Raw genomic sequence first — 25,123 nt, forward strand, 5'->3', positions numbered from 1 at the left:
ACCCTAAAGATTTCCTGGAATAGGTTGTTATCCTATCATCAGTTAGCAAAATAAAACAAACAAGATCTACATTCCCTGACCTGGTTTTCTCCTCCCTCAGTGTACTTCTCTATGATCTTTGTTTACATATATTTTTAATTTATTGCAGACGTTCTTTATCTGTATCCGTCATTCTTCTCTCTCATCAACTGGACAGCAGGAAGGCTATTGCAGAGTTTGTTTCCTGATTCTCTAACAGGACAGAGAAAAAATGATACTCTGAGAGGTGTGGAAGCTCCAATTTCCACCTTAGGAAGGGGGAGGGGTGATAACATGTTTCCCAAGTTTTCTGGATATTGTTTTACTCTCGTTTGCACGCTCTCCACATAATGTGCCCGTGGTACTAAGTTCAAATATCCAAAGGCAGAATCTCACAAGTCAGAATTGGTCACACTGAGCAAGCCTGCTGGGTTTCTGAAACCGATGTTTGTCACTGAATCTGTAGACTGAGGTACTAGAAGCCCCCTCTCCCCACCCTTTCTGGCTCTGAGGAGAAAGATGCCACACCAGGCAGGAGGCTGACCTTCCTTGGTTTCCTCATTTAACCAAACTAAGCATTTAAATTCTGTCTCTACTATTCATACCTCAGGATGGCTGTTTAGCATAGTGTAAGAGAGAATCCGAGTGAGGGAGATGTTAAATATAAGTGAAAGAGTGAATCAAGCGACTCAAACAATTTTCAAGACCTCTGTCACTGTCTCCTGCAAGGATTCCAACTCTGCTTTGCCAGGCGGTTTGGCTCATCATTTAACCAACCCAGAGTCCTGACAGGACTGGAGCAGAAGTAAACTAAGGATGCTTAAGAAATCCCCCCAAAGCTACCTTGGCTTTTGCAATATGATGCATTATTTAAGATTTCTAAGCTGTAATATGAAAAGTAAAACATTTTTATGGAAAGTGCTCTATGAAACTGGTTTTTACCCCAAATGAAGCACTCAGCAGATGGTTGGGAGTGGGGAGGGGGCCAGGAAAAGGATTTAAAAAGCAGAGGTAAGTGGCATCTCCAGAGTTTTCAGAATCTACACCAAAGGCTGTTCTGCAGTTATAAATGCAGTATAAACAAAGCATTGTGTCCCCCCCACCCTTTCCTGCTCTGCTCTGCCTCCTTCTATCTTTCTATTGCTCTACTTCAAGGACATTTAAGAATTCAGGTTCTCCTGCAGCACTGTTGGGCTGCCTGTTTTAAACAGCAATCTACATTATTCTTCTACCTAAACCTAAAGAGATATCACTGTCATTAAGCAAAGTACTGGAAGCCTGGCAAGTGAGGGATGTAGGCAACAGTGTCTGGGAACAGCTGACCAAAACCTCCGTGGTCATAGGCCCTTTCCTTCCAGACTATTTTTATGGATTACTGTCACCTCTTTCTAGGGAATCAAACATATATTAAGTATTTGAGGGGGAAAAAAGAAAGAAAAACAACAAATGATAACACGCTTTGAATACTTCGAAGGCTCCCCCGCATCCTTAGACTTCAGGGAAACTGAGGGTAACGTTGGCCTTAAGATTCAGGTCAGGACTGTAGGAAGTCTTATAATTGGAGTTGTGAATATCACCTCTCAGCCACAGATAGAACCAGTAAGCAGAAGATCAGCAAAAATGCAGAAGATTTGAACAACAAAATAAACTGACAGGATTTTAATTGACATATCTAGAACATTTCCATCAAATAACAGCAGAGCACCCAATTGTTTTCAAGAGCTTATGGAGCATTCAGCAAGTTAGACCATATCCTGGTCCATAAAACCAACCTCAACAATCTTCTAAGAGTTAAAATCATACAGAGTATGTTCTTTGACTGCAACAGAATCAGTCGAGAACCAATCACAGAAATACATCAGGGAAATCTCCAAACACTTGTGTATTAAACAAAACACCTCTAACTAATCCACAGATCAAGGAGGAAATCTCACAAAAAATTACACACACACACACACACACACATGAATGAAAATGGAAAAGGAAATAAAACACATAAAAATATGTGCCACATTGTTAAAGAAAGGCTATGGAGAAAACCTATAGCTCTATGTATGTTCTCATTAGAAAAGAGAAAAAGTCCTACATCAATAATCTCACTTCCTACCTCAAGAAACTACATAGAGTAAAACAAAATAAAGCTAATGTGTGCAGAAGGAAGAAAATAAAAAAAAGAACAGAAATCAATGAAATCAAAGCAATAAAACAATAGAGAAAATAAATGAGACAAAGTGGCAGTTCCTTGAAAAGATCAATAAAATTGATAAACCTAGCAAGACTTACAAAACTGAGAAGGGAGAACTTAAAAATCACCAATAGGAAGAAAAAAACAGGATATCCCAACATATCCTGCAGCCATTCAAAGGATAATAAAGAAATACCACTGATAACTTTTTATTGACAAGTCCAACAACTTAGAAGAAATGAGCCAATTCCTCAATGACCACAAAGGACCAAAACTCAGCAAAGATGAGACCCATCATCTGAATACTTTTTTAACTATAACAATGTCATAATTAAAGGCTCTAGGAATTATATTCATGTAAAAAGTAAAAAATAATGCTTCTGAAAATCTCTAGGCCAGACAGGGTCATTGGAGGATTCTATCAAACATTTAATTCAGCACCATTTTTATAGAATTCCTTCCAAAAAAACAGAAGAGGAGGGAACACTCCAACTCATTTTATGAGGCCATCAGTATTCTGATACCAAAACCAGGATTTATTCATCCCCACATGCCCACTTATGAAAGCATATAGGACTTTACAAGCCCATTTTTGTGGCTTTTAGAACATGTGCAAGATTGTGGAGAGTGGAGAATAAAGCTACATATATTTCTTTTTTAGTTAAACTGAAAAGGGAATTTGGAGTTGGATAGAAGATTCAAGACAAATTCTTTTATTTTTTTTTCTTTCTTTCTCCTTTTCAATATGTGATCTGCATGTAGATGTCTCAGCTGAGCTCTTGTCATGTGCTGTTCGTGACAAGCTCTGCAAAGGAATATGAAAGTCTGTGGGGGGTCGGGAGCCTGAGTCCAGAGTCCCCCATTTGTTCTGCTATTAGTCAACGTGCATACTTAGATAATTAATTAGATGCTATCTGCCTCTGTGACAGGGGCCTGCGGGCTTAGTTTCCCTGTGCTCGTTTCTCTAGATCAACCATGACGGTAAAGAAAGGCACATTAGTAACTAGGTTTATGTGATTATGATAAACTGATTAAATGTGCAGGTTTAAAACCAGGCAAGTCTGGGTGCTTCTCCTAGTCTGATCAGCCCTGGCACACAGAGGGACTTATTTCTGAACACGAGTACTCACAGCTACTATTTCCCATATAAATTTGTGGTGGGGATGAAACAATGCAATGTTTGTAAACACTTAACATAGCAACCAGCCACTTAGAGCCTTAACTGATGGTGGCTATAATTACTACTAACAAGTTTATGGCCTTAAAAATGTCTTTTGAGGTGCCTGGGTGGCTCAGTCGGTATCTGCCTGTGGTTCAGGTCATGCTGTCAAGGCCCTGGGGTGGAGCCCCATGTTGGACTCCCTGCTCAGTGGGGAGTCTGCTTCTCCCTCTCCTTCTGTCCTGTTCATGCTCTCTCTCAAATAAATAAATAAAATCTTTAAAAACAAACAAACAGAAAAAAGTTTTTTAAACCAGAATAAAAAACCATAGCAACATAGGTATTAACTAAACACAATATGGTAACTGACTGCTAAGTAAACTGAAAAGATGATGAAACAAAAGCTTGCTCACCAGCACTCCATTTCAGTATTTGACCCCCAGGGAAAAACCCATTCCCATTGTAAGTGAGGTGCGACAACCTCACTTACAATTCTTCCAGGGCTGGAAGGCTTTCAACACCACAGTCTTTTTAGCTCGAACCTGGTAACTACCTTTCTGTACAGCTTCAGGTCTTCAACAACGCTCTCGTAAAGAAAAGTATCTTCCTTCACTACTGGGGTTACCTGATGATGTTAAATTGACAACATATTTTTCCCCATTAGAGACACTTCTGTATTGATGGCTTTTACTTTCCCTGGATATGTAGCTTCAAAATCCAAATACCATGTTCAAATCAATCACTTAAGTCCTCCAAAATTTCTGAACATTAACGACCCTTGTTTGTAGCCCCCACCAGTGACGCCTCCTTCTAGAGGCTGAGCACCTCTATCACCTGTTGGCAACATCGAATGCAAAAAATCATCAGGAGGAAGAATTTACATCCCCCTATTGGGCCTCAGGGTAATTCAAGTGGCCTATTTAGCCAGTTGCAGACTATGCAATTTCCTTTATAAAAACCCAGTGTGTGTAGTTTTCAGGCCTAGGAAAGATGTCGTGACTTACAGAGATTTCAATTTGGTCAAGAATATGGGACAAAGAAGAAATGTTTTCATGACCATTAAATAAAGATTAAGAACAATGCCAAGAAGCAAACGAGGATTCAACTCTCATTTGGTTATAACTGAGGCAAATTGGCTCCGCACTAATGTCTAACCCCTTGATGCAGGCCAGGAGAAGGTGGGAGAAGGTCTGGTCCCAGAGAGTCAGGATGTCACTGTGGAATGAGGCCGCCCACCCTTGGTCCTGAGATCGCTTTACAGATAGCGAGGGCTTATCTTCCAGCTCCTCCAGGAACTGCAGCTCCCCCAAAGAACCACTGCGTCCCTTTGGGAAGTCTCTCTTAGTGAGAGACAGCAAGTGCCCTCCTAGCTGTAGTTACATACTGTCCCGGAGCCTTGGCATGAGCTGGATGGCCTGGATTTTATTAGCAGAGGTGATTCTTAGTAAGGTCTTCCCAAGCCTTCAGCAAATTCAACACCATGGTGGAAACTGCATTGAGATTGGGTGTGGTGGTCTCAAAAGTCTCATGTATATGTCTATGCTGTCACTTCCAGGGGGATATCATTCGCACATCATTTCCTTTTTCTCTTCTCCCCAGTTCCCACAGACCACCTCAACTCCACTCATCTCTCTGATACCCGAAGCACTTCTATTTTGAGGGAAAAATTCTATTCTACTACTTTAAAATGCACCCTTCTAATGATGGTGTCATTACCTTGCCTTGGGGTGGCATTTCCATGGTGATGTGGGAGCATGAGACAAGTCAATGTCTGCAGGCTGCCATGAGATGTAGTTGGGGCCAGTTAGGTCTCTGTGAGATGGGGGGAGGTTCTGCACCCCTAAATTCTCCCAAAATGTTTTTAAAAAGATGAAAAATATCACAGCATTCTTGTTAATATTGAAATGCATCAATGAAGACAGTGGAGAGGCGTTAGGGGGAGACTGGGGCTTGTCCTGAGTCTCCATCTGTTGCCCAGTGAACGTGTTCATCCAACTGTCTCAGCCCTCACACAGATCTGGAGTTTTCAGGTTTTAGTAGGTTCCAGAATGTTTGTAACCACATGCCTGCATAGGAACTATATACTCCACCACAAGTCTGAAATAACTCTTTAGGAAACTGTCAAATAATGGCAGTAAGCTAAAATTTGGTCAATCAGTATCATTCGATAGCTGCATCTTTTTTCTACAGGCATTGGTAACCAAAAGGGAAACTTCGCAGTAGCCTCTGGACCAGTAGCTAGGAAATCATAAATTAACTCTCAGACAAACATTAGCAGGAGGACTGCAAGCAGTCCTTTAATATATATCTAAACTGACAAAATAGCTACCACCACATGATAGAGATAATAACATTTTCCAACAATCAGAGAAAGTATTACCAAACTCTTTAGTTAAAATAACTGATCACTTAAAACCCTTTTGTGTTGGGACCCCTGGGGGCTCAGTCAGGTAAGTGCCTGCCTTTGGCTCAGGTCATGTTCTCAGGGTGCTGGGATCGAGTTTTGCATCAGGCTGTCTGCTCAGTAGGGAGTCTGCTTCTCCCTCTTCCCCCCTTTTTTCCTTTCTCTCCCGCTCTCCAATAAAGAAATGAAATCTTTAAGAAAATTAAAAAATCAACTTTTCGTGTTCTTATTACTATAAAAATGTAAAATCAGTCCAGAGGTCAATGTTTATTTCCACCCCCCCAAACTATTACAGTGTTGAGACAACAGTAGGTTTGGCTGGCAGTTAGGTATTTCTCTAATACTTCTCCCACAGACTTTAAATAGGTCATGAGATGAACCAAAGGCCACATACCCATCTGCAGTACAGATGAATTGAATCATTTCTCCAATCTGACACCCTAGTCTCAGGGTGTCTGTTATTCATGTAAACCCTTGGCCAGGACTGTGCGTTTTGTCCACTAATAAAAATTGCACATCTACCGTATATGCCACATATCCCATACATATCACATATGCATATACATAGAATCAGCATAGAACTCAGATCGTGGAACAGTCAATGAGGAGGCAGTGGGAGCGCAGCTGTCACACACAACCTACTTACGGAAGGCGGGGTCTCCCAGGCGGGCAGTCTTCAGCATGGCAATGAGCCATTTCTCCTGCAGAGTGGTCAGCAGGAAGGACACAAGCCTCTCCCTAGCACAAGTCACTCAGCCCTGCTGGGTTCCTGCTGCTCTCTGGGCACCGGCATGCCATTAGGAGTGTGACACAGTAGGGAAAGAGACCGGTTCACTGTGAGACCTGCTACTCACTCTCGTACAGTGTATCGGCCCCCCTTCCCACTGCACAGTGGCTGCCAAGCTCTGGGCGGGAGGCGTGTGGCCCTTGAGAAAGTGAGCCATGGAGTCAAGAGTTCTACCGGGGACACAGGCTGCAGTGTCTAGGGCCTTCTTCTAAAGACAGTACTTTTTAGGATAGTATGGAGACAACCTAATTGGGTCCCTTAGCCTTGGGAACAGGGGAAGGATTTCTTCAGGTTGAAAAGGGGGGGCGGGGAGGAAAGGTATGAACTAGGAAGATAAGGATGTGGTTGGCCCTCTGCTTTAAAAGAAATTAAGAAGATCCAAAAATAATTCATGGAGCCTGTATTGAGCATGCGAGTCTGGGGTGCTGGAGTGACGTGGGCTTCATCTTCTTGCACCTGTTACTTTTCCACACAGAGTTAATCCAACGCTCTGTTATCTTGTCTGGGTAAGGGAAAATGCGGCGATTTAAATAGCCAAGCTTGGATATTCATCCAAAGAGGACAGCGGAGAGATTTACATGCAAAAATCCCTGGGTTAGAGGAGGACATGGGAAACACACCACAAGTACCTGCTTGCTGTGCTGCCTGGGACATCTGCTGAGCCCTCTGAGCACTGTACTGAACGGAGGCCAGGGGCCGGTACTGCTGTGTGGTTGAGGTAGGGTATTGACCAGATGGATAGTAATACACGGACATCTGTGGAAGAAAGAGAAAAGCCACAGGGAGTGAGAAATGTATACGAAGCAACCTTTTTTGATGCAAAATATGTATGGTCATCTCATGACATACTATAATCTTAGTAGACTGTAAAGTTGGCCAGCAAATGCTTCCACTGGGCCTCTGTGTGTGTTCATGCTACCTTTTTCATGAATATGTGAAATCTATTCCCCAAGCCCTTGAATCTGGGCTGGCTCTGTGACTCGCTTTGACCAATGCCATGGCCAAGCCAGATCCCTAAGACTTGCACTTCCGCTCACCCAGGACGAACAGCTAGCTGTCATCCGGCTGGAGAAAGAGGCCATGTAGAGAAGACAGGCACCCCGAGGGGGCAGGCTACGCTGACGTTCTAGGCATGGGAGTGAGGCCATCTTGGATGTTCCAGCTCCAGTCAAGCTGTCGGAGCCATGACCGTCCGAGGCAGAGCTGAACCACCCCAGTTGAGTCCTGCGTTAGTCGCTGACCTAGCCCTGAACAACACAACGGTTGTTGTCTTAAAACACTGGATTTTGTGTCTTCAAAATGAAACAAAAGTGAATGAAACAGGGGTGCCTGGGAGGCTCAGGTGATTAAGCATCTGACTTCAGCTCAAGTCATGATCGAGCATCCTGGGATCAAGAGTCCCACATCCAGCTCCCTGTTCAGCAGGGAACCAGCTTCTCCTTCTGCCTCTCCACCTCGCCCCCTTGTGCTCTCACTCCCTTGCTCACTCTCTCTCAAAGAAACAAATAAATAAAGTCTTTTTTAAAAGGGGGGAGGCATGTAATAGTCATCTACAACAACAAAAAGTTTATAATAGTTTAAAATATTACGTCTAAGTTGAATTGTTCTTCTAATGGAAACACAAGTGAGATGTGAAAGCTGCTAATCACTAGCCTATAAGAAGCAGGGGTTGGAATTACAAAATATGGTCAAGTCTATCAAAGCACTTGGCAGAGTGATTAGCACAGCACCAGTATCCAAAAGAATTTACATTCCATCTGACAGAAGGAAATATGTTTAAAATAATGTTTATGCCACCTACTGTCACTTTCTATTGACTAGGAATGACTGAAAATACTCTAATTACTTCCAACAAGATTCCGATCAAAATGTCTTTTGATTTAAAAAGTCTTCCTTGGGGCACCTGGGTGGCTCAGTGGGTTAAGCCTCTGCCTTCGGCTTGGGTCATGATCCTGGGGTCCTGGGATCGAGCCTCGCATCGGGCTCTCTGCTTGGCAGGGAGCCTGCTTCTCTTCCTCTCTCTCTGCCTGCCTCTCTGCCTACTTGTGATCTCTGTCTGTCAAATAAATAAATAAATAATCTTTTAAAAAAAGTTAAAAAAAAAAAAGAAAATTCTTCCTTGTTTGCCTCAGTTCATTTATATTAAGGCTGCTCTCTTACTGATCTTGAATAATTTTTCATCTCTAGCCTTCTGACCATTCTTCTATCATCTTCTTGAAAGTGTAAATAGAGGTACACTAGGACCAGCCTACAAGTGCTATTCTCAAATACACAGAATAAAATTACAAGCTACCTGTATTTGAGAACAGTGATTTTCATGAGTATTTCACTTTCTGATTTGATTATGTCAAATAAGAAACACTTTTTTAATTTCAATCTTGCTATTGAAACACATCTGTCATCCTTTCCTGACTTAGCATAACATAGAAACAAAAGATAACTTAGAGTGTGTTGAGCTACGGTTTTGCAATTCCCTGAATTGTTATGAATTCTACTTCTGACTGGCAATATGGATATCCAAGGATAAGGGACTGAACGAGTCTTGAGAGAACACAGGTCAGTATTTGGCAACTAACTGATTGCACATTTTGTTTATGGTTATTTTTTTTCTTCCTGTTTCTCCCTTCCTTTGTAAGGAGTTTATAACAACAAAACCCCAAAGAACCCTAATGTAATAATGGATTTTAGTTACACTCTGGTAAATCATGAAGCTATTAAAGATTACTACCATTATACATTAGATGCTTCCTTAAATTAAGAACAAGAACAACTATTACGGAATTTATTCATGAGCCTTTTATTTATTTCTATGTTCTTTAGGAAGAATAATAGTTTGTTCCTTTTGGAAAATCTGTGACTTGATTCAGTGGACGCTCACAAATATGTTACCCAATCCTTGGTCTCTTCTCTCACATTCAATATGGAACACGAAATACCTTCAGGGACAAGGGACAGAGTTCAAACACTTCAAAATTTCCTGATGAACACTAATGGTTTGGATGAAAGCATAACCTCTTGAAGGAGAGTCTCAATTTTTAGCACTCAGTGGTCCTGTTTTGTTCTTGTTTTTTTCTCCTACCCTAACTTCTTTGACACCCTGCAGGCTGGTTTAGAGGTTTGATAACCTTCATCCAGTACCTCTCCCAGGCAGAGCACTGGCCATCTCTTAGCAATTCCAGCTTCCAATCATGAAGCAAATGGGACATGGGCTCTGGGCTCATCATCATTCTCCCCCAGAGAGGAAGGTGCTGAGTGGGGCTAGGAGGAGTCTTCAAAGGATCCAAATGCAAGGTTGGAAGGGAGAAAAGAGTAAGCATAACTCCCAAAAGGAGAAAATGTATATTTCCAAGTATGTATATTTTAAAACACAGAGAACCAAAATATGAGTGAGGAGGTTAGGAGAGGCAAGAAATAAATGTGAAAAAGAAGAAGCCATATTAAAAAATATTTTCTCCACCACCTTCTACAAGTCCATCTTTGTCTCGTCCATGTGTTTCTTGCTTCACCTTCTAGGCGGTGTTCAGAAAGCATACATGACACGGCAGACTTCATAGCTATTAAATAGGTTCGCTTTCTGCGTACATTTCATGCATTTCCATATGCCCATGGACTGTACCTCGAGTTCTTTTCATTGTCCCATAGTTGAGTAATCGTTTTAAAATGTTTACTAAATTGAAACTCACAATGACTTTTATATATATGATATATCTTGTACCTAAGAAGTTCATGCATGGCCAGACTGACCATGAACCGTGAACATCTGTTTGGTTTGGTTTGGTTTTTCTACTCTTCTCCCTTCTATTTCTAAGTCTTTTGAAGAAGGGATGAAAGTGTTTCTGTTGCAGACATGCCAGGGTTTCTGAGTTGTCTTTGCTCCTGTAGCGCGTTAATACTGAAATTCATTAATCAAGGAAGATTTTTTTTTAATGTCTTTTAAAAAAATTCTTCAATTAAATATTCTGCCAACTCTTTTCCTTGATAGCAGAAATGGGTAAGAATTCTGAGATGCAGTTTAGGACAAAAGAGGTACACTATTTTTCCCATTAATTAAACTTAAAGTATTTAATTCATTAACAAAATAATTAATATATTAATGAGGCCCTTTCTTCTGGAACTTAAAATTATTTTTTCACATCTCCTTAAATCCTACTGGTGAAGTGATACTGCAGAGAAGACAATTGAAGATGAACAATTAATTAATCATTCAAAGCAAAATGAACAACTGAATGAAAATCATTTCATGGTGAAGGGTTTTGCATGGCTTGAAAAGAAAATAATTTATTCAAGATGTTAAGGCAGTGAAACAAATAATACAGAGGTGACACCGTACTTTAAGCAGCTCATCCAATGCAATATTTCTTAATTAGGATGGAATTTGCTTGGGATATGTGTGCCTTGAAAATGGACCAGAAAACGCCTCCGTGCATTTTACATCTTGACAGTAATCACTTGCAATATTCTGCAAGGGATACCCAGGAGAGCACCAGAGATGTTTGGTGGTGAACAGTAACAGATAATCAGTCTTTGAGAAGACAGTAAAAATCAGTGATCTGTGGTGTCTTACATGCTCAAGTCAATTAAATATGATTAATGACTACCTGTGAGAGCACACAGGAGCTCTGCTTCCCCCCGGGGAGAGGAAAGGACAGTGGACCTCCGCTTTAGCTTCCTCCTTTATATTCATAGAGGAGTTCCTGACTGGGGCACCAGATTAGCTCCAGAAAATGCTTAAGGAAAGAATACACTTCCAGAGTAGCAGCAGAGGAGAGCTGAAAGTCTCCCAGAGGCCAGCTCACTGCTTCCTTCCTACTTTCCCTGTCTAGGGGCTCCAGTGAGGGAGGGAGTGCTCTCCTGTGCGGCTCCCATACCAGGAGCCTGGAAAATGGGACCCTCCCCCACTGTATCATGCGAAGCTGGGTCTGTTTCATTACACGTCCTTTCTGAGCCCTCACGGCTTTGCACAATGGCTGAGTAGGTCAGATCGGGTTCTGTAGGTGGGGAATATCAGTATGGACCAGAAAGAGCCACCCAGGTTGACCAGGTGATAATTCTGGGTGGAAATGTTGATGTCAGGATGCTGGACGAATAAGCTATAGATCACAGATGTGAGGACAAAGCCCACTCACCTGAGCAGGTGGAGGCTGTTGAACAAATCCCTGTGGAGAGGGAGTGGGCTGGAGGACTTGCTGGGAGATGGGAGGTCCAGAGCCTGAGAACCCTGCTGTAGGGAGCTGCTGGCCTGTAGAGGCAATGACATAGCTCGGCTGCTGGGTTGGCTGTGCCATGAGGGACGGCGGGTAGACGGGACCAGGTGGAGGCTCAGGGGTCTCTCCTGAGGACTGTCGGCTCAGATTCATCTGGGTGAACTGTGTCGTCACGTCGTCTCTCTGCACAGAAACAAAGAGGAAATTGGCAAGAGCAGCCTAGTCATGGGAGAGGCACACAGGGGCAGGCAGAGGCCACATGCTCATCACTGTGGGCAAAGGAGAGCATACAGATTGCAAACAATAACGGAAAGGAATTCTCTGTCCAGAACAATAAGAGAACATAACAAGGGAAACAGATTTTAATCCTCAGGAAGATCAGAGATGGCAAACAATTTGACCAAATCTCCGTCTTTCAATAGAAACAAATAATTATTTTTTTCATTAAGGGTTTGAGCTGCTCAGGAGGGTGCTGAAGCAAGGAAGGCTTGGTGCCCTTGGTCCTGAAAGGTCAGTGGGGCTTCCCAGAAATCTCTGCCTTCTGGAGAGAGGCAGAAGGGGTTGTATCACCATCACCCATGGCTGTGGCAGTGAGGGAACCATTATGGTGTCTTCACATAGTGGAGAGTATTTTTCACTGGCATGGCCTGAAATTTAGGGACAATGTTCCTTCTCGTTGTCCAACAGGGCCTAGTACATTGAGGGAAAAGGAAGGGAGAGTGGGGGATCAGGGAGGTTGGGGAACCCCCCACCTCAGTAGCACAGAGTGACAACCACCTCAACTGACTTCCAGCTGTTTCCCAAGCCATCACACCAAGTTCATGTGTCTCTCTGTTTCTGACTTCGAACTCCCAGGACATTCAATCCCTGTTCAGTCAGTAAATTCTTAAAATGGTACCCGATTGCAGAAGCAGCAAACATGGGACAGATGACAGAATGGAAACCATTATTTTGAAGAGGGGCTGCAGTGTTCTGGAATGAGACCCTCACTCACACCCCTTTACAGTCAGCCCAGGGCACACATATAGCATCACATAGCCCTGCATGGGAAGGTAATAAAACTGGTGGACATGCTCTCCCGGGGGAAAGGTCGCACACATGAAATACGGTACCATGGGGAACTGCTGCGTTGCAGACACAGGCAGGAGATGCTGGGGAGGAAAAGAGACCGCTGGGTATTGCACGGACTGGGAGGAAGCTTGCAGCCCCTGTACCGACTGGAGGAAAGAAAAAGCTGGTCAGGTAACAGGGAAGCACTGGGAGCGGAAATCCCACAGGAAGTCCGGCTTATCGGAAGCAGACCACCTACACCACCCTACTGGTTGCCTCAGCTTAGTGCGCTCCACAGCTACCAACGGAAAGTCAATGCCAAGCAAAGCACAGCCAGCCAGCCTTGCAGGAGGCATGTTTGCTCAGAGTCAACACTGCCTTCAGAAGTCACTGCGATACTTTTGATGTCATTGTTGTTAGTCAAATCCACTGGATCTAAAGATATTGCCCAGGGACTGAAAGTAAGGGAAAAAATTACAAACGAGGTTCAGTCTGGCAACCTACTCAGAACACTATAGCCTTCTGTGGCTATTTCCGTGTGTTGCTCTAGGAAGGGAAGATCATTCTACATCTCTTGAAGAAGAGGCAGGCCACCTCAGAAGGAACTGAATTCTGTTCATCCGATTGATAAAGCATTCAGTACTACCCCTTTGTGGACAGGAGCACTCGGTCTGTGTTGGGAATGAGTGATCAAGATGAAAGGAATGCCTCGTTGAGGTTATGGGTTCAGTCTCCAAGACAGTCTCTGTGATGCCTAAGAATAGCATCTAGACCTAAGAGAAAACTTGGCATTCATTTTCCCTAGCGCAGTGTGCTCACCACACAAGTTGCTAGGTGGGGTCTTCGTGTCTATCTAAACTGAAGGATCCAAACGAAATCTTACCAACCTGCTATCAAGGACTCTGGGGCTGCCAGGTCTTATTTATGAGTGGGTAGAAGTGGCCCCAATGAAAAAATGTCACCTCTCTCTTAGGTGCCACTTGCTGTTCTGAGGACTTTGCAGCCCCTGTCTTAGAACACCTCCCCTCCCCGCCTTCCCACCAGCTCCTACCTGAGTGACCAGCGGGCCTGCCATATGGGGCTGCGGTGGCTGCACCTGCTGCTGGGGCTGAGGAGAAGGCTGTTGTGGCGGCGGCTGCTGGGACGGCGCCATCATCGCCCCTCGCAGGGGCTGCTGGCTGGTGGGGGGGTTGTATATTGCAGGGGTTCCGTCAGGATTCACAAAGGGCTGGCCTGCAATGGAATTGCAGCTGGGTTCAGGTGATCTTCTCAGTCTCTGCTTTAGCACAAAGAACCACACTGATAGATATGCAACAAGTAACCTGAGGTAAAGGGGCAGGGTGGTGGAGATCTAGGACACCAGTACCTTCGCTGTCATGAAGGCTTTCCCGTTGATGACCTGTCCGGCTAAGCTAGCTAACGGTGTGAGCCCACAACAGTTTAAGAAGAAACAAATAAACCCACTGCCTTCAGAGAGATTTGCTAAAGCCAAGAACATCTGTGTACAGTGGCGCCCACTGAAGAAACCTGTGGAGAAGCAATCTTCGCGAAGCCGCGTGTTTGCTGCCCACACCTCACTGTTATCAGCAAGCTAACATACACTGGGAGATAGGGTTGCTTCCCCTTTACAGAATTCTGGCTACACTGGGTTACATGTTATTTACCAATACATTTGCTTTGCTTCCACCAGCCTTGTCACCAGCTCAGAATGGTGATCAGTTCAACCGATAGATACACAACAGAACCGATCACATCCACACCCTCGCTTCTCTAGACAGACACGGCAGGGAGCAGGCAGGGGTTCTGGTTCTAAAGATGATGCATAATAAAAGCTTCACAGCATCATCTCCTGATGGTGAAGCAAATATACATTGTTTTCCCTTTTGAAATAATGGCACGGCTCACTACTATTATTACTATTATTCGAGGAGTATTTTATGGTTTGCAAAATGGTATCATTGGATCCCCAGCATGACTCTGGGAGGAAGGAGAGTATCATCTCCCTGTGTTGTAGGGGAGACAATGAAGGCCCAGCAGAAAGGTTATAGGAAAAAAGGAGCAGAAGGAGCCCAGAGGGAAGAGAGGGAAAGAGGAGAGAAAAGTAGGAGAACCAATCAAGGTCCAGTGTGGCAAGCACGGGGACAGGCACATTACACACACTGTCTGCTCTTCAATGACCCCACAGACAAGTAATCTCATTCCACTTTAGAGATAAAAGGATTAGGGCCCTCATGGACCAAGCAGCACGTGAGAGTCAGGGAATGGCCCTGGTCAGAATGAGTCCCTTCACTTCCCATCACACCAAGTAACTTCAGTGCAGTACCCAAATTTCCATAATGTGTGCATGCTAAATGAGGGAATGATGACAACAATCCAATCATAATCACAAATCATTAACATGTGAGAAGTCAGGAGGGGTGGGGGCCATGATTTAAGGTGGAATCACACCCAGGCCTGGCAGGTAAAGCATGCAAAAAATCAGAATGTTCTGATTCGCATTCAGGGGATGTCAGAGGCGGCTTGCTAAACTCTCATATTTGTAAGCCTCCCCTTACATAGTTTGGGTATGTGGGGGTCGCAAGAACACTGTTATCCAGCATAGGCAGCATGGGATGGCTGAAGAACGCAGCCCTTTATTAATAATATATATGAAAAATAACAAGACCATCAGTGATGTGAGGAAAATTAGCAACAAAACAGAACAGGTCAGAGAGTGAAAATAAAAAAAACTGACCCAAGTGAAACAGCGTTCTAGTGGGAAAAAATATATGCTATCCAACAAGAACAGACTGCTATAAAACGGGGGATAATTAGCTAATACACACCGAGTGAAAGAAACCAGTCCCCAAAGGGCGGCTATTAGGGAAATGTGCATCTGCATTTCTAATACATTCAAGGTCAGGCAGAACTTAATGGTAATGAAAGTCAGAGGAGTAGGACCACTCAGGGGAGCAAGAGGGAGGCTCCCGGGAGACTAGTCATGTCCTGTGTCTCCTTCCAGGCAGTTTTTGCACAGGTGTTCACACATTCAAATACCTGCCAAGGCTATAGGCCGGGTACGTGGGTTTTACAAAATAGGGTGAGAAAATATTTTAGAATCAGTTTGGAAGGCAAACAGTGAGATTGTGGCTCCCAGGACTTGGTTTCAGCCCTATCAAGAACTGAAATGGGAGCTTGGTGTGCCTATATACACAAATACACTTGTGTGTGTGCAACGTGAAACCCTTAAATGCTGCATATTCATGAACTAAGAAAGTTCTGACAACAGTTTCATAACCAATCACAATGGGCCATGATGGAAAAAGCAAATGTACCAGAATTATAGTCATAGAACAATGACTAAATTTAGAGGTATTTAAAAAAAATGTTAATGTTCTTCATAGGCACTTGTTTTCCTATCACTGTCATTTAATTTTAGCTACATTTGTTTTAAATACTTTTTTCTTTTTTCAAAAATAACTTTCTTCTGGATTTAAAATCTGCAGCCCATTTTTTTTTCTCCCCAAAGCCTCAATTTGGGAAAAAATGAAAAAAAATGGTTCAATTTCCAAAACTCTATCAGCCCATTTAATGTTCTAATTCTTAGCCCCACTAAGATTTAGTATTACACAAAGAGGAAAATTTTTTTGTATTACACAAAGAGGAAAATTTTAGATACCTAGCATTTAAAAAAATCTTCACAGCAACTTCATAAGAAACCATTTCAAAATCAGTCTCATTCTGTGTACACACACACACACACACACACACAGAGATGGAAAAAATAAAATCATCTTTATTATATTTTCTATGACTTCCAATTTACCCCAGTGAGAAGTAAGGTAGCATGAAAAACGAACCATAAATAAGGTAAAAAATATAACCATAAATTATTCAGATGTCCTTTTTGATAAATTTGAGATCCTCTGTGTGAAATATTACTAATGTGCTATGAATAAGGCAAAAGAAACATTTCCAAATAATTGCATATGAAAAGTACTCAGAACTCCTTTGGGTAGAAAGAGATGGCAGGTTCTTCTGGAAGAGAAGAGAGAAGAGAAGACTGCTTTTATGGTCACAAATGAGAAGCGGAAAGAAGTGAGAGAATGAAACAAGTAAGATGGCCACCAGGGAAGGGAAGAGACACCATTTCCTAAGAGAGTCAGGACAGGCGACTGTTGGTTTTCAAATCAGGCAACAATGGCTTCTCTGGATGCTGCCATTTCTGCCAATCCAGAAGCAATTACAACTGGATACAGGCAATTAGTTTGAATGACAGCTGCTGAAGACCGAAGGGTAAAGAAAGACTGTTGGCCCCTAGGACTATCCAGATTAGAACAGGTTTTCGTGTCCAGAACTGTGAGAGCCTGCCCAGTAGGCGCAGCATGTGTGTTGGCACCTGTAAAGTGTGCAGGCAAGCCGGGCTGCCACGAACTGGCCAAGTGCTTATTCCCCTCAATACATGGCCTTAGGTGGAATACTTCCCCACTCTCCACACCAGCATGAATAATGTGCAGTAGATATTATTTTCTAAAGGTTTTATTTATTTGAGAGAGAGAGAGAGAGAGCAAGCAGGAGGAGCAGAGGGAGGGGGGAGTCTTAAGTAGACTCCCCGCTAAGGGCAAAGCCCGATGTGTGGCTTGATCTTAGGACCCTGAGATCACAACTTGAGCAGAAACCAAGAGTTGGATGCTTAAGGTACTGTACCACCCAGGCATCTCATGCAGTGGATATTTCTGCACCATTATATAATTACTGAGCCCTGCAAGAGGACTAAGACTTGTTTATCCATTCTGAGGATGCAAAACAAAATCAAAACCAAAAAACCTGAGTCTGATCCCTCCCCACAAAGAGCTTATGAATACACCTATAATGAGGAAATGAACCCCAAATTAAAAACAAAGTAATCAAATGCTCTTGGTCTCTAACACCAAAACATTTCTGCCATGAACTTGGCAGAAGGGAATTTATTTAAAGAGATAGAGCAAGAAGAAAAAGAGGTTTTCCTTTCCTTGTGCTCGGAAGGTGATCAGTGAAATCATAAGGGCACGCTGATTATGGACAGATGAAGGTTAATTCAGATCTCACAAAGACACGTTGACAGACACGTCACACACAAAACTTTATGGCACATTTAAGAAGGAGGTAGAAGTGGTGTGGATAAATAGGTGCTGGTAAGCCCATGGGAAATACCAAGTGTAGTGTTAGGAGAACCCATCAGGAACATTTGAAAGAGATGAGCCCTAAAAAAGCTGCTCAGAGCAAAGTCCCAGCCGATGGCATGCCCTTACATCACACACTCGTGAATGTGCGCCAGATGAAGGCAAAGCAAAATGGTAAAACAACAGATAGGCGGATTAATGAGTACTTGGGGGATGTTCATGCCTATTGGCATCTCTGGATAACTCTGAATTGAAAGAAAATAGCCAAACAAAGATGAACTTTCTGCTAAAAATTTCCAAAACGAGACCAAGTCCAAGACAGCAGGAAGAAGATCAAACTCCAGTGTCAAACCCAGGCTTGCCTTGTGAGGATGAGAACATTATACGGGGATAACTTTGAGCCCTCTGCAGTGGCTCACTCCTCCAGACGCCTGAAGAGCAAAGAAAGGATAGGCCAGAGGTCCTGAGTTAGAAACAGACTGGCGGAGAGCTGAGTCTAAGGCTAGACGAAATAAAATGTTGTGATTGCATTTGGGGAACTGGGGGAATGAATATATGTGGATGGGTTGGTTTCAGGATGCCAAATATTTGGTGCTTAGGGAGAGCCAAGTTAATTGTGCTGACAAAGGAAGTTTCATTTGGTAGATAGACATGACCGGCAGGCACCTTGGTGTTCTCAACTTATTGCTTGTCTTCTGCTTGCTTAAGACAGATACTTTATGAAAAAACAGACAAAAAACAGAATCAGTCCTATAAATACAGAGAACAAACTGGCGATTGCCAGAGGGAAGGGGGATGAAGAGATGGGCAAAATGGGAGGAGAAGAATGGGAGGCACAGTCTTCCAGCTATGGAATGAATAAGTCATGGGAATAAGACACAGCAAAGGGAATATAGTCAATGACACTATACCAGCACTGTATGGTGACAGATGGCAGCTACACTGTGGTGAGCAGAGTGTAACACACGGAGAAGTTGAATCCCTATGTTGCATACCTAAAACTAATGTAACATTGTGTATCAACTGTACTGAAATTAAAAAAAAATGAAAAGGCAGGTATTTTATCATAGTTTCAGACCTGGACCACATTATCAAATATGTTAGATTAAAACAAACAAACAAACAAACAAAAAAAAACCCCAAAACTGTTCTATTATGCACATCAACATATAATGAGTAGTAGATACTATTTCAGTACTCTGTAATTACTGAGCACAGTGTCTAAGACTACTTTGTTATCCACTCGAGTGTAATTAGCCAAGGATGGCTCCTTCCCACAATGATCTCATAAATGAGCTGGTAACGGAAATGAATCCAAGGGCTATTCACACAAGAAGGAGAGTAGTCATATGCTGTTGGATCCTAACACCAAAGAATTTCTACCACATATTTAGGGAAGGGGAGAGGTATGGATTTCAGGAGTTCACAGCCATGACAGAGAAAGATGAGTTCCAGTCCAAAGGTGGCAAATTTCTAGTTTCAGTAGTAGAGTCATAAGAGATTAGATAGATAGATGAATAGATAGATGGATGGATAGATAGACAGACATGCTCACATGCACACCATAGATAGACAGATACACATATATGTATACATGATAAATGATGGGATCTTACACACATACACCCACACACATATTTTCATTTTACAAAAATAAACAGATTCTAGGAAAGAAGAAACATCATTCACCTTCCATCCTACCACTCAACCATGGTATAGAATACATCAATATATTTTCCTTTTGGTCTTGGGATATTTTAATGGCAGGCATTTGTCAGATCACAGAAGTGTGTACAGAGAAGCTGCCCGACAGTGTTATTAGACCCTTTCCCTCAGTTCGGTTCCTTTTTCAAAGGAGATATTTTGATAACAGCTCTAAATGACTGGATCCAATGAATAAGAATTGGGACTTGGCACCAGAAAGCACTTTCTTTCTTTTTCTACAACTGAGATTACACATGATAATATACACATAACACATGCACAACCATTATATCATTACAAATAATATTTCTTCATTATACCCTAAAAAATATTCTGTTGAGCTTTTTTGAAACACAGCAATTTTGATTAAAACAAATGACTCAAAACTAATGCCTGTGTGTGCTCTTGTCTGCAAACTCTCCGTCTCAATTAAAAATGAAGGGATTTAAGCCAACGGAGTCAGACCATACTTTGATCAGTGCCCAGAGTAATGACTGTAATCCTGGTTTTCTTTTAATTTCCTTTTAGTGCTTACAATGATCCAAATAAAATAAAAGCAATCTAATATTCTCCTTAGAAGTATCTACTCTGAAAGCTTTCAAATGGTTTTCAATAAAATGATTATGCCTTCTTTTCCCTCAAGCTTATGGCATTTTCAAAATGTCTCAATCAAACACCATGCCTTGAGATTGTGCCATATGTTTTCATGAAAATGTGGCAATTATTCAAGTAACTATTTTACTATCATTCTCATGTTTCTCTGAATTTCCTAATTACTAGTAGTGCTATATATGTGAAAAGATTGAGTCAGATTGCTTTTATGAGATTCTCATTCACTTTTCCTTTCTAAGTTTAGCTAATCACGGAAATACTCTGGAATCATCGAAACCAAACTCAGACATATTCAGAGACAATTCAAAAAAAAATTTTTTTTCCCAATTACTTATAAAGGCTTCCAAAGAGGCGACTGGTCAATGTCAAGCTTTCTATCCCAGGACTTCCCAGCCATGGCACTACTGATATTTTAGGCTGGATAATTCTCTGTTGGAAGGGGCTGTCCCATGCATTGTTAAATGTTTAGCAGCATCTCTGACCTCTAACTTCTTAGATGCCAGTAGCAGCCCCTTTCTCCCTCAGTCATAATAATCAAAATGTTGGTAGATATTGAGAAATGGCCTTGAAGGCTTGGGCATAATTGCCCCTGGTTAAAAAGTTTCCCCCATGAGGCACATGCTTGTTAGTCTATTTGCCCAATGCTCTGGGTTCTTTGGAATCAGTGTAGCAATTAACTGACCACTAGAGAATTTAAAAAGTAAAGAACCATTGATCACGGGGGGAAAAATGATCATCATGAAGTTACCAATTTTCCAAACCTCACCAAAACCAGTCTAGTTGTAGGGTCACTAGCATGCGTAAGAATTAGCTCCCTATGTCCTATTTTTCACTGCTATTCCTTATTCCCCAGGGGTGGGACTGTGTGAAGTTCTAACACAAGAGCACAACTTCTAGAGGTAAGAATCTGCTGTGTGTCCCAACTGATATCTCAAGTTCATGAAGTATTTTGGATGCAAAACCACTTTTGACATAATAAGAGGCTATCCGGATATTTAGTCTGTGAAACACAATATTCTGCGAAATACAACACAGTTATTTCCCAGATCATCATTTTATGGTTACTGATCTTAGCTCCCAGGAATACCTGAGACACACTATGGTCAACACAAAAGGGACAGAGGGAAAAGTGGATATTTCTGGGAATAATCTGTATTTATAACCGCATATCAATACTGATATCAATATACAGAAAGAGATTACAACTATAGATCTGCTCTTCCTAAACTAAGACCCTACCCAGTGGTTTATGCACATAACTCTTCTGCTCAGGAATTTTAAGAAAACTTGCTGAAGAATTTATAAGCGCAAACACAAAAACAAAACTCTGATCTTGAGTCCCTGCCATAGCAGCGGTAAGGAACTAACCTGTATGCGGATTGAGAAGGATGCTTCCCGGTGGGATGCCTGTCGCAGCCTCGAGGGGAAGGAGGATGTAGCTGGTGCTGGGGGCTGGCTGGCCCCCTGCTCCACTCTCAGGATAGGGCAAACAGCTGGGAGAGCCAGTGGCCACGCCCGCAGCCAGGGGCGCACTCTGCAGGGGTGCGTGGGTGCGGGGCAGAGACCCCGAGGAGCCTGTGCTGCTGTTAGACTCTGAGCCTGCCACAGAGAAAAGGATCAGAAAATCATCCAACACAGACAGCTCCGGATCTAAATGCTTACTTTACATAATCCATCCTTAAAGCATGCAGTGAGTGCCACAGGACTAGAGCAACATTTGGGGCTCACATTTTATTGAGATATCTGCTACCTATTTTTCAAATGTGTCGATTTCCTAGGAAAAGAGAAGTTAAGAATGAGCACTTTCTTTCATCCTCTCACAAGCCCCTAGGGTAGTACATCCGTAAACGGTTCCCTAAAGCTGTGGACTCCAAGCCTGGAGAAGTTCGTCATCCTGAGTAATTAAAGCCAGAGGGCTGTCTTACTGGAGTTAGGAGAAAATGCCAGATGGATATTAAAATGATGGCAGTTTAAGAAGAAGTCCTAGAATGTGCTGATCATGCCCTTGAGTCTAAGGAACATCCATAAAGCTTCATTTTGAAGGAGGATGGCCAGAAATAATCTTTTCCCCTCTAGATGTGAGTAGAAGAACTGGAACACTCCTACTGAGAGTCCTTAAGGTGTGTATTTCACTTAGTGACAGAAATCTTACTAATAGGCCCAAGGGGCAGGCCAAGAAGGGCTTGGCCTTCATGAGAACACCAGATCATCCTTTAGATGGCACAGGAGAGTAAAATCATGGAGAGATTTGTGGACTGTGTGTTTTACAAATTTGAAGGTAACTGGATTCCAAGGTGGACTCTAACCCAACCATCTCCTTCCCCTCCACTGCTATATCCTACATCTATTAGGCACCACCTGCCCTTCACCAGAACCAGAGCCAAGGAGCTCTAGTTCCCTTGACCATCACTGTTCTGGGCACTGAATATTAACCAGAACATTGGGGACAAAATGCAACAAGCCCCATTTCTATATCAGTGAATTCTAACTAGCAGATGATTTGAATTATATCATAGGTTGTGAGAACATAGTACAGGGAATTTAAAAAAATTACTTCTTAGCTCACAACTATCAATTTATATCCTTAAAAATGAATTCCTCTGGGTGGTTAAAGGGAAACCTTATATAAGGAAGAGTTAACATTGTTTCAAGATTTTAAAATGTGCCCTTGAGTTAAACTGGAAACCTCTAAAAAATCAGTGATAGGCATACAGCATGTAATCGGGGAGAAGAAAGGCCATCAGAGAAAGTTTAGAGGAGGACATTGTTTTCAAGAGGGAAGGCAGTGATATTTATTGAGCACTTCGTATGTGTGAGCCCCTGGGCACACTGGAATAATAAGTACTGTTCCTGGCTGTGGAGATAGGGAAGCTGAAGGATAGAGAAGTTCAATGCCTAAAGTCGACTCATAAAGTCAATGATAGAGCAGAGTGTGGTCTAGGCAGACTGATCTAGCTTGACCTGGGACTCAACACTGCCTCCTAAAAGTAAGTGTATGCATATGCCAGGGACTGCCACCAGTCATTTGGGGATCTTCTCTTCTTTCCCCCATGACTTGATTATTAATAATGATAAAGTTATAGGTTAATTCAGGATGCCCCATCTAACTGGTTTCAAATGCTGATGGATTTTATTATGGGGAAAAATAAAAACGCTAAAAGGAGATCTGAACATGCCAAAAGGAGTTTTGAGAGGGCATCGCTGGCATGGTGTCCGGGACATTGCAGCCCCAGAGCAAACCATGGGGTGTGTTTGTAAACTTACCCCATGGGATCTCATGCTACAGTCCAAATTTCACACTACTGCGAAGGGAACAACAGCAAGGGTAATAAACAGTAACAAAACCTCCTGCCCCCAGACACTGAAGCTCATACAAAATAGGTTCAGCCCACCTCCAGGCAGAAGGGTCAGATAGCGGGAAAGGGTTGGGGTGAAGGAGACATGTCCTAAGGAACCTGAGGTGTAGCTGGGGCTGGCAAGAGGAGGGGGGTCAGGAGAGGGGATGGGTGCACACAGCTTCTGTGTTATAAGAAAATCCAGAGTGCTCTTCCTTTTTGGCTTTCAGAAGATGGCTATTAGTTACTGATGTGCAATATCATGTCCTTCTAGCAACAGGAGAAAAGCAGCACCTTCAACAGAAACAATGAGAGGGCAGGGCAAAGACAACGTAAAGGATTAGAACTGTTCAAAAATTAAAAAAAAAATGAAATTGATATTTACTGATTTGGGTGCTGAGAGTTAAATTGTGTCCAGTCTCCTTTTCTCATGGACTTGAATGCTAACAATGGCAAATATTTAAGCAGTATGTCTACATGACAAGCACTGTGCTAATCACTATGTGAATTACCTAGTCTCATTTTCACAGCAACCTCATTTTGAAAATGAGAACTGATCCTCAGAGATGTTAAGTAAATTTCCCGAGCATAATTCATGTGTGGCAGAGTCTGCGTTCAGGACCACGTGGACCATGCCTCACTTCCAGAGTCACGTAGGGCCTGGGCCCCAAGCAGGACAGTGCCTAGGTTCTAAGAGATACAGCACAGGAAGTCAATGCTGCCCACAATGAGATGCTCAGAAGTGGAAGCTGGACCCTGAGGGGCAGTCGGCAGAAGGTGTAGGGACAGGACATCAAGGTGACTAATGGGGAACTTTGGTGAACACTCGAGAGAGAGACAGGAAAAAGGAAGAGGGAAAAATGGAGGGGGGATGTTGTATAAAACATCATATGACAAAGTAAAATGGAAAACTGACAGCAGAGAGGAAGGGTGTGGGAAGACGCCACTGACTAGCTGTGTTTTCTTCATGAAGTGACTACTTCATCATCATCATCTTCTTCTTCTTTTTTAGATTTCTTTATTTATTTGAAAGGGAGAGAGAGAAAAAGAGAGAGAGAGAGAGAGAGAGAGAGAGAGAGAGAGACTGTAGAGAGGAGAAGCAGAGGGAGAGAGAAACTCAAGCAGACTGTGTTGAGCCCAGAGCCCAACGTGGGGCTCAATCTCATGATCCTAAGATCACGATCTGAACTCAAACCAAGAACTGGATGCTTAATCGACTGTACCACACAGACACCCCTGAAATAACTACTTGTTTAGACCTTAGTATCCTCTTTTGTAAAATATAAGTCACCAGAATGGTGAGTAGCTATGAGGATGGTAGCCTTAAACTTCCTCTCAACTTGAACAACATTTAGACTGGTTTCTTCCAGAGGATCATTCCTCTACCTCCTTTTTCTTAGAGCATTTCTGCCCTTTATGGTGTCAACCTTTCATTAGCCAGTTAACTCTTTTGCAACCCAGGTATGTCTTTGTTGAGGACTCAGGAGTATCTCTTTGAAATTTAATAATCAAGAGAACTGGTGC

General features: G+C 42.6%; 1 protein-coding gene across 19 annotated transcripts in view; it reads right to left on the bottom strand.

Moving 5' to 3' along the window:
* The window catches only part of ARPP21 (cAMP regulated phosphoprotein 21), a 154,732-nt gene that overhangs the window by 43,799 nt on the left and 85,810 nt on the right, over positions 1 to 25,123 (bottom strand). For 17 of the 19 annotated variants that reach the window (XM_059162152.1, XM_059162159.1, XM_059162151.1 and 14 more), the window contains 5 exons: positions 21,633 to 21,863; positions 13,859 to 14,040; positions 12,870 to 12,974; positions 11,680 to 11,940; positions 7,183 to 7,309 (listed from right to left, as the gene is read on the bottom strand). In XM_059162152.1, the coding sequence (XP_059018135.1) occupies positions 7,183 to 7,309; positions 11,680 to 11,940; positions 12,870 to 12,974; positions 13,859 to 14,040; positions 21,633 to 21,863 (906 nt within the window). The remainder of the gene's footprint in view (positions 1 to 7,182; positions 7,310 to 11,679; positions 11,941 to 12,869; positions 12,975 to 13,858; positions 14,041 to 21,632; positions 21,864 to 25,123) is intronic. The other 2 variants (XM_059162166.1, XM_059162168.1) reach the window with 1 other exon arrangement.

This window comes from Mustela lutreola, chromosome 2, assembly GCF_030435805.1.
Source record: "Mustela lutreola isolate mMusLut2 chromosome 2, mMusLut2.pri, whole genome shotgun sequence".
NCBI classification, from domain to species: Eukaryota; Metazoa; Chordata; class Mammalia; order Carnivora; family Mustelidae; genus Mustela; species Mustela lutreola.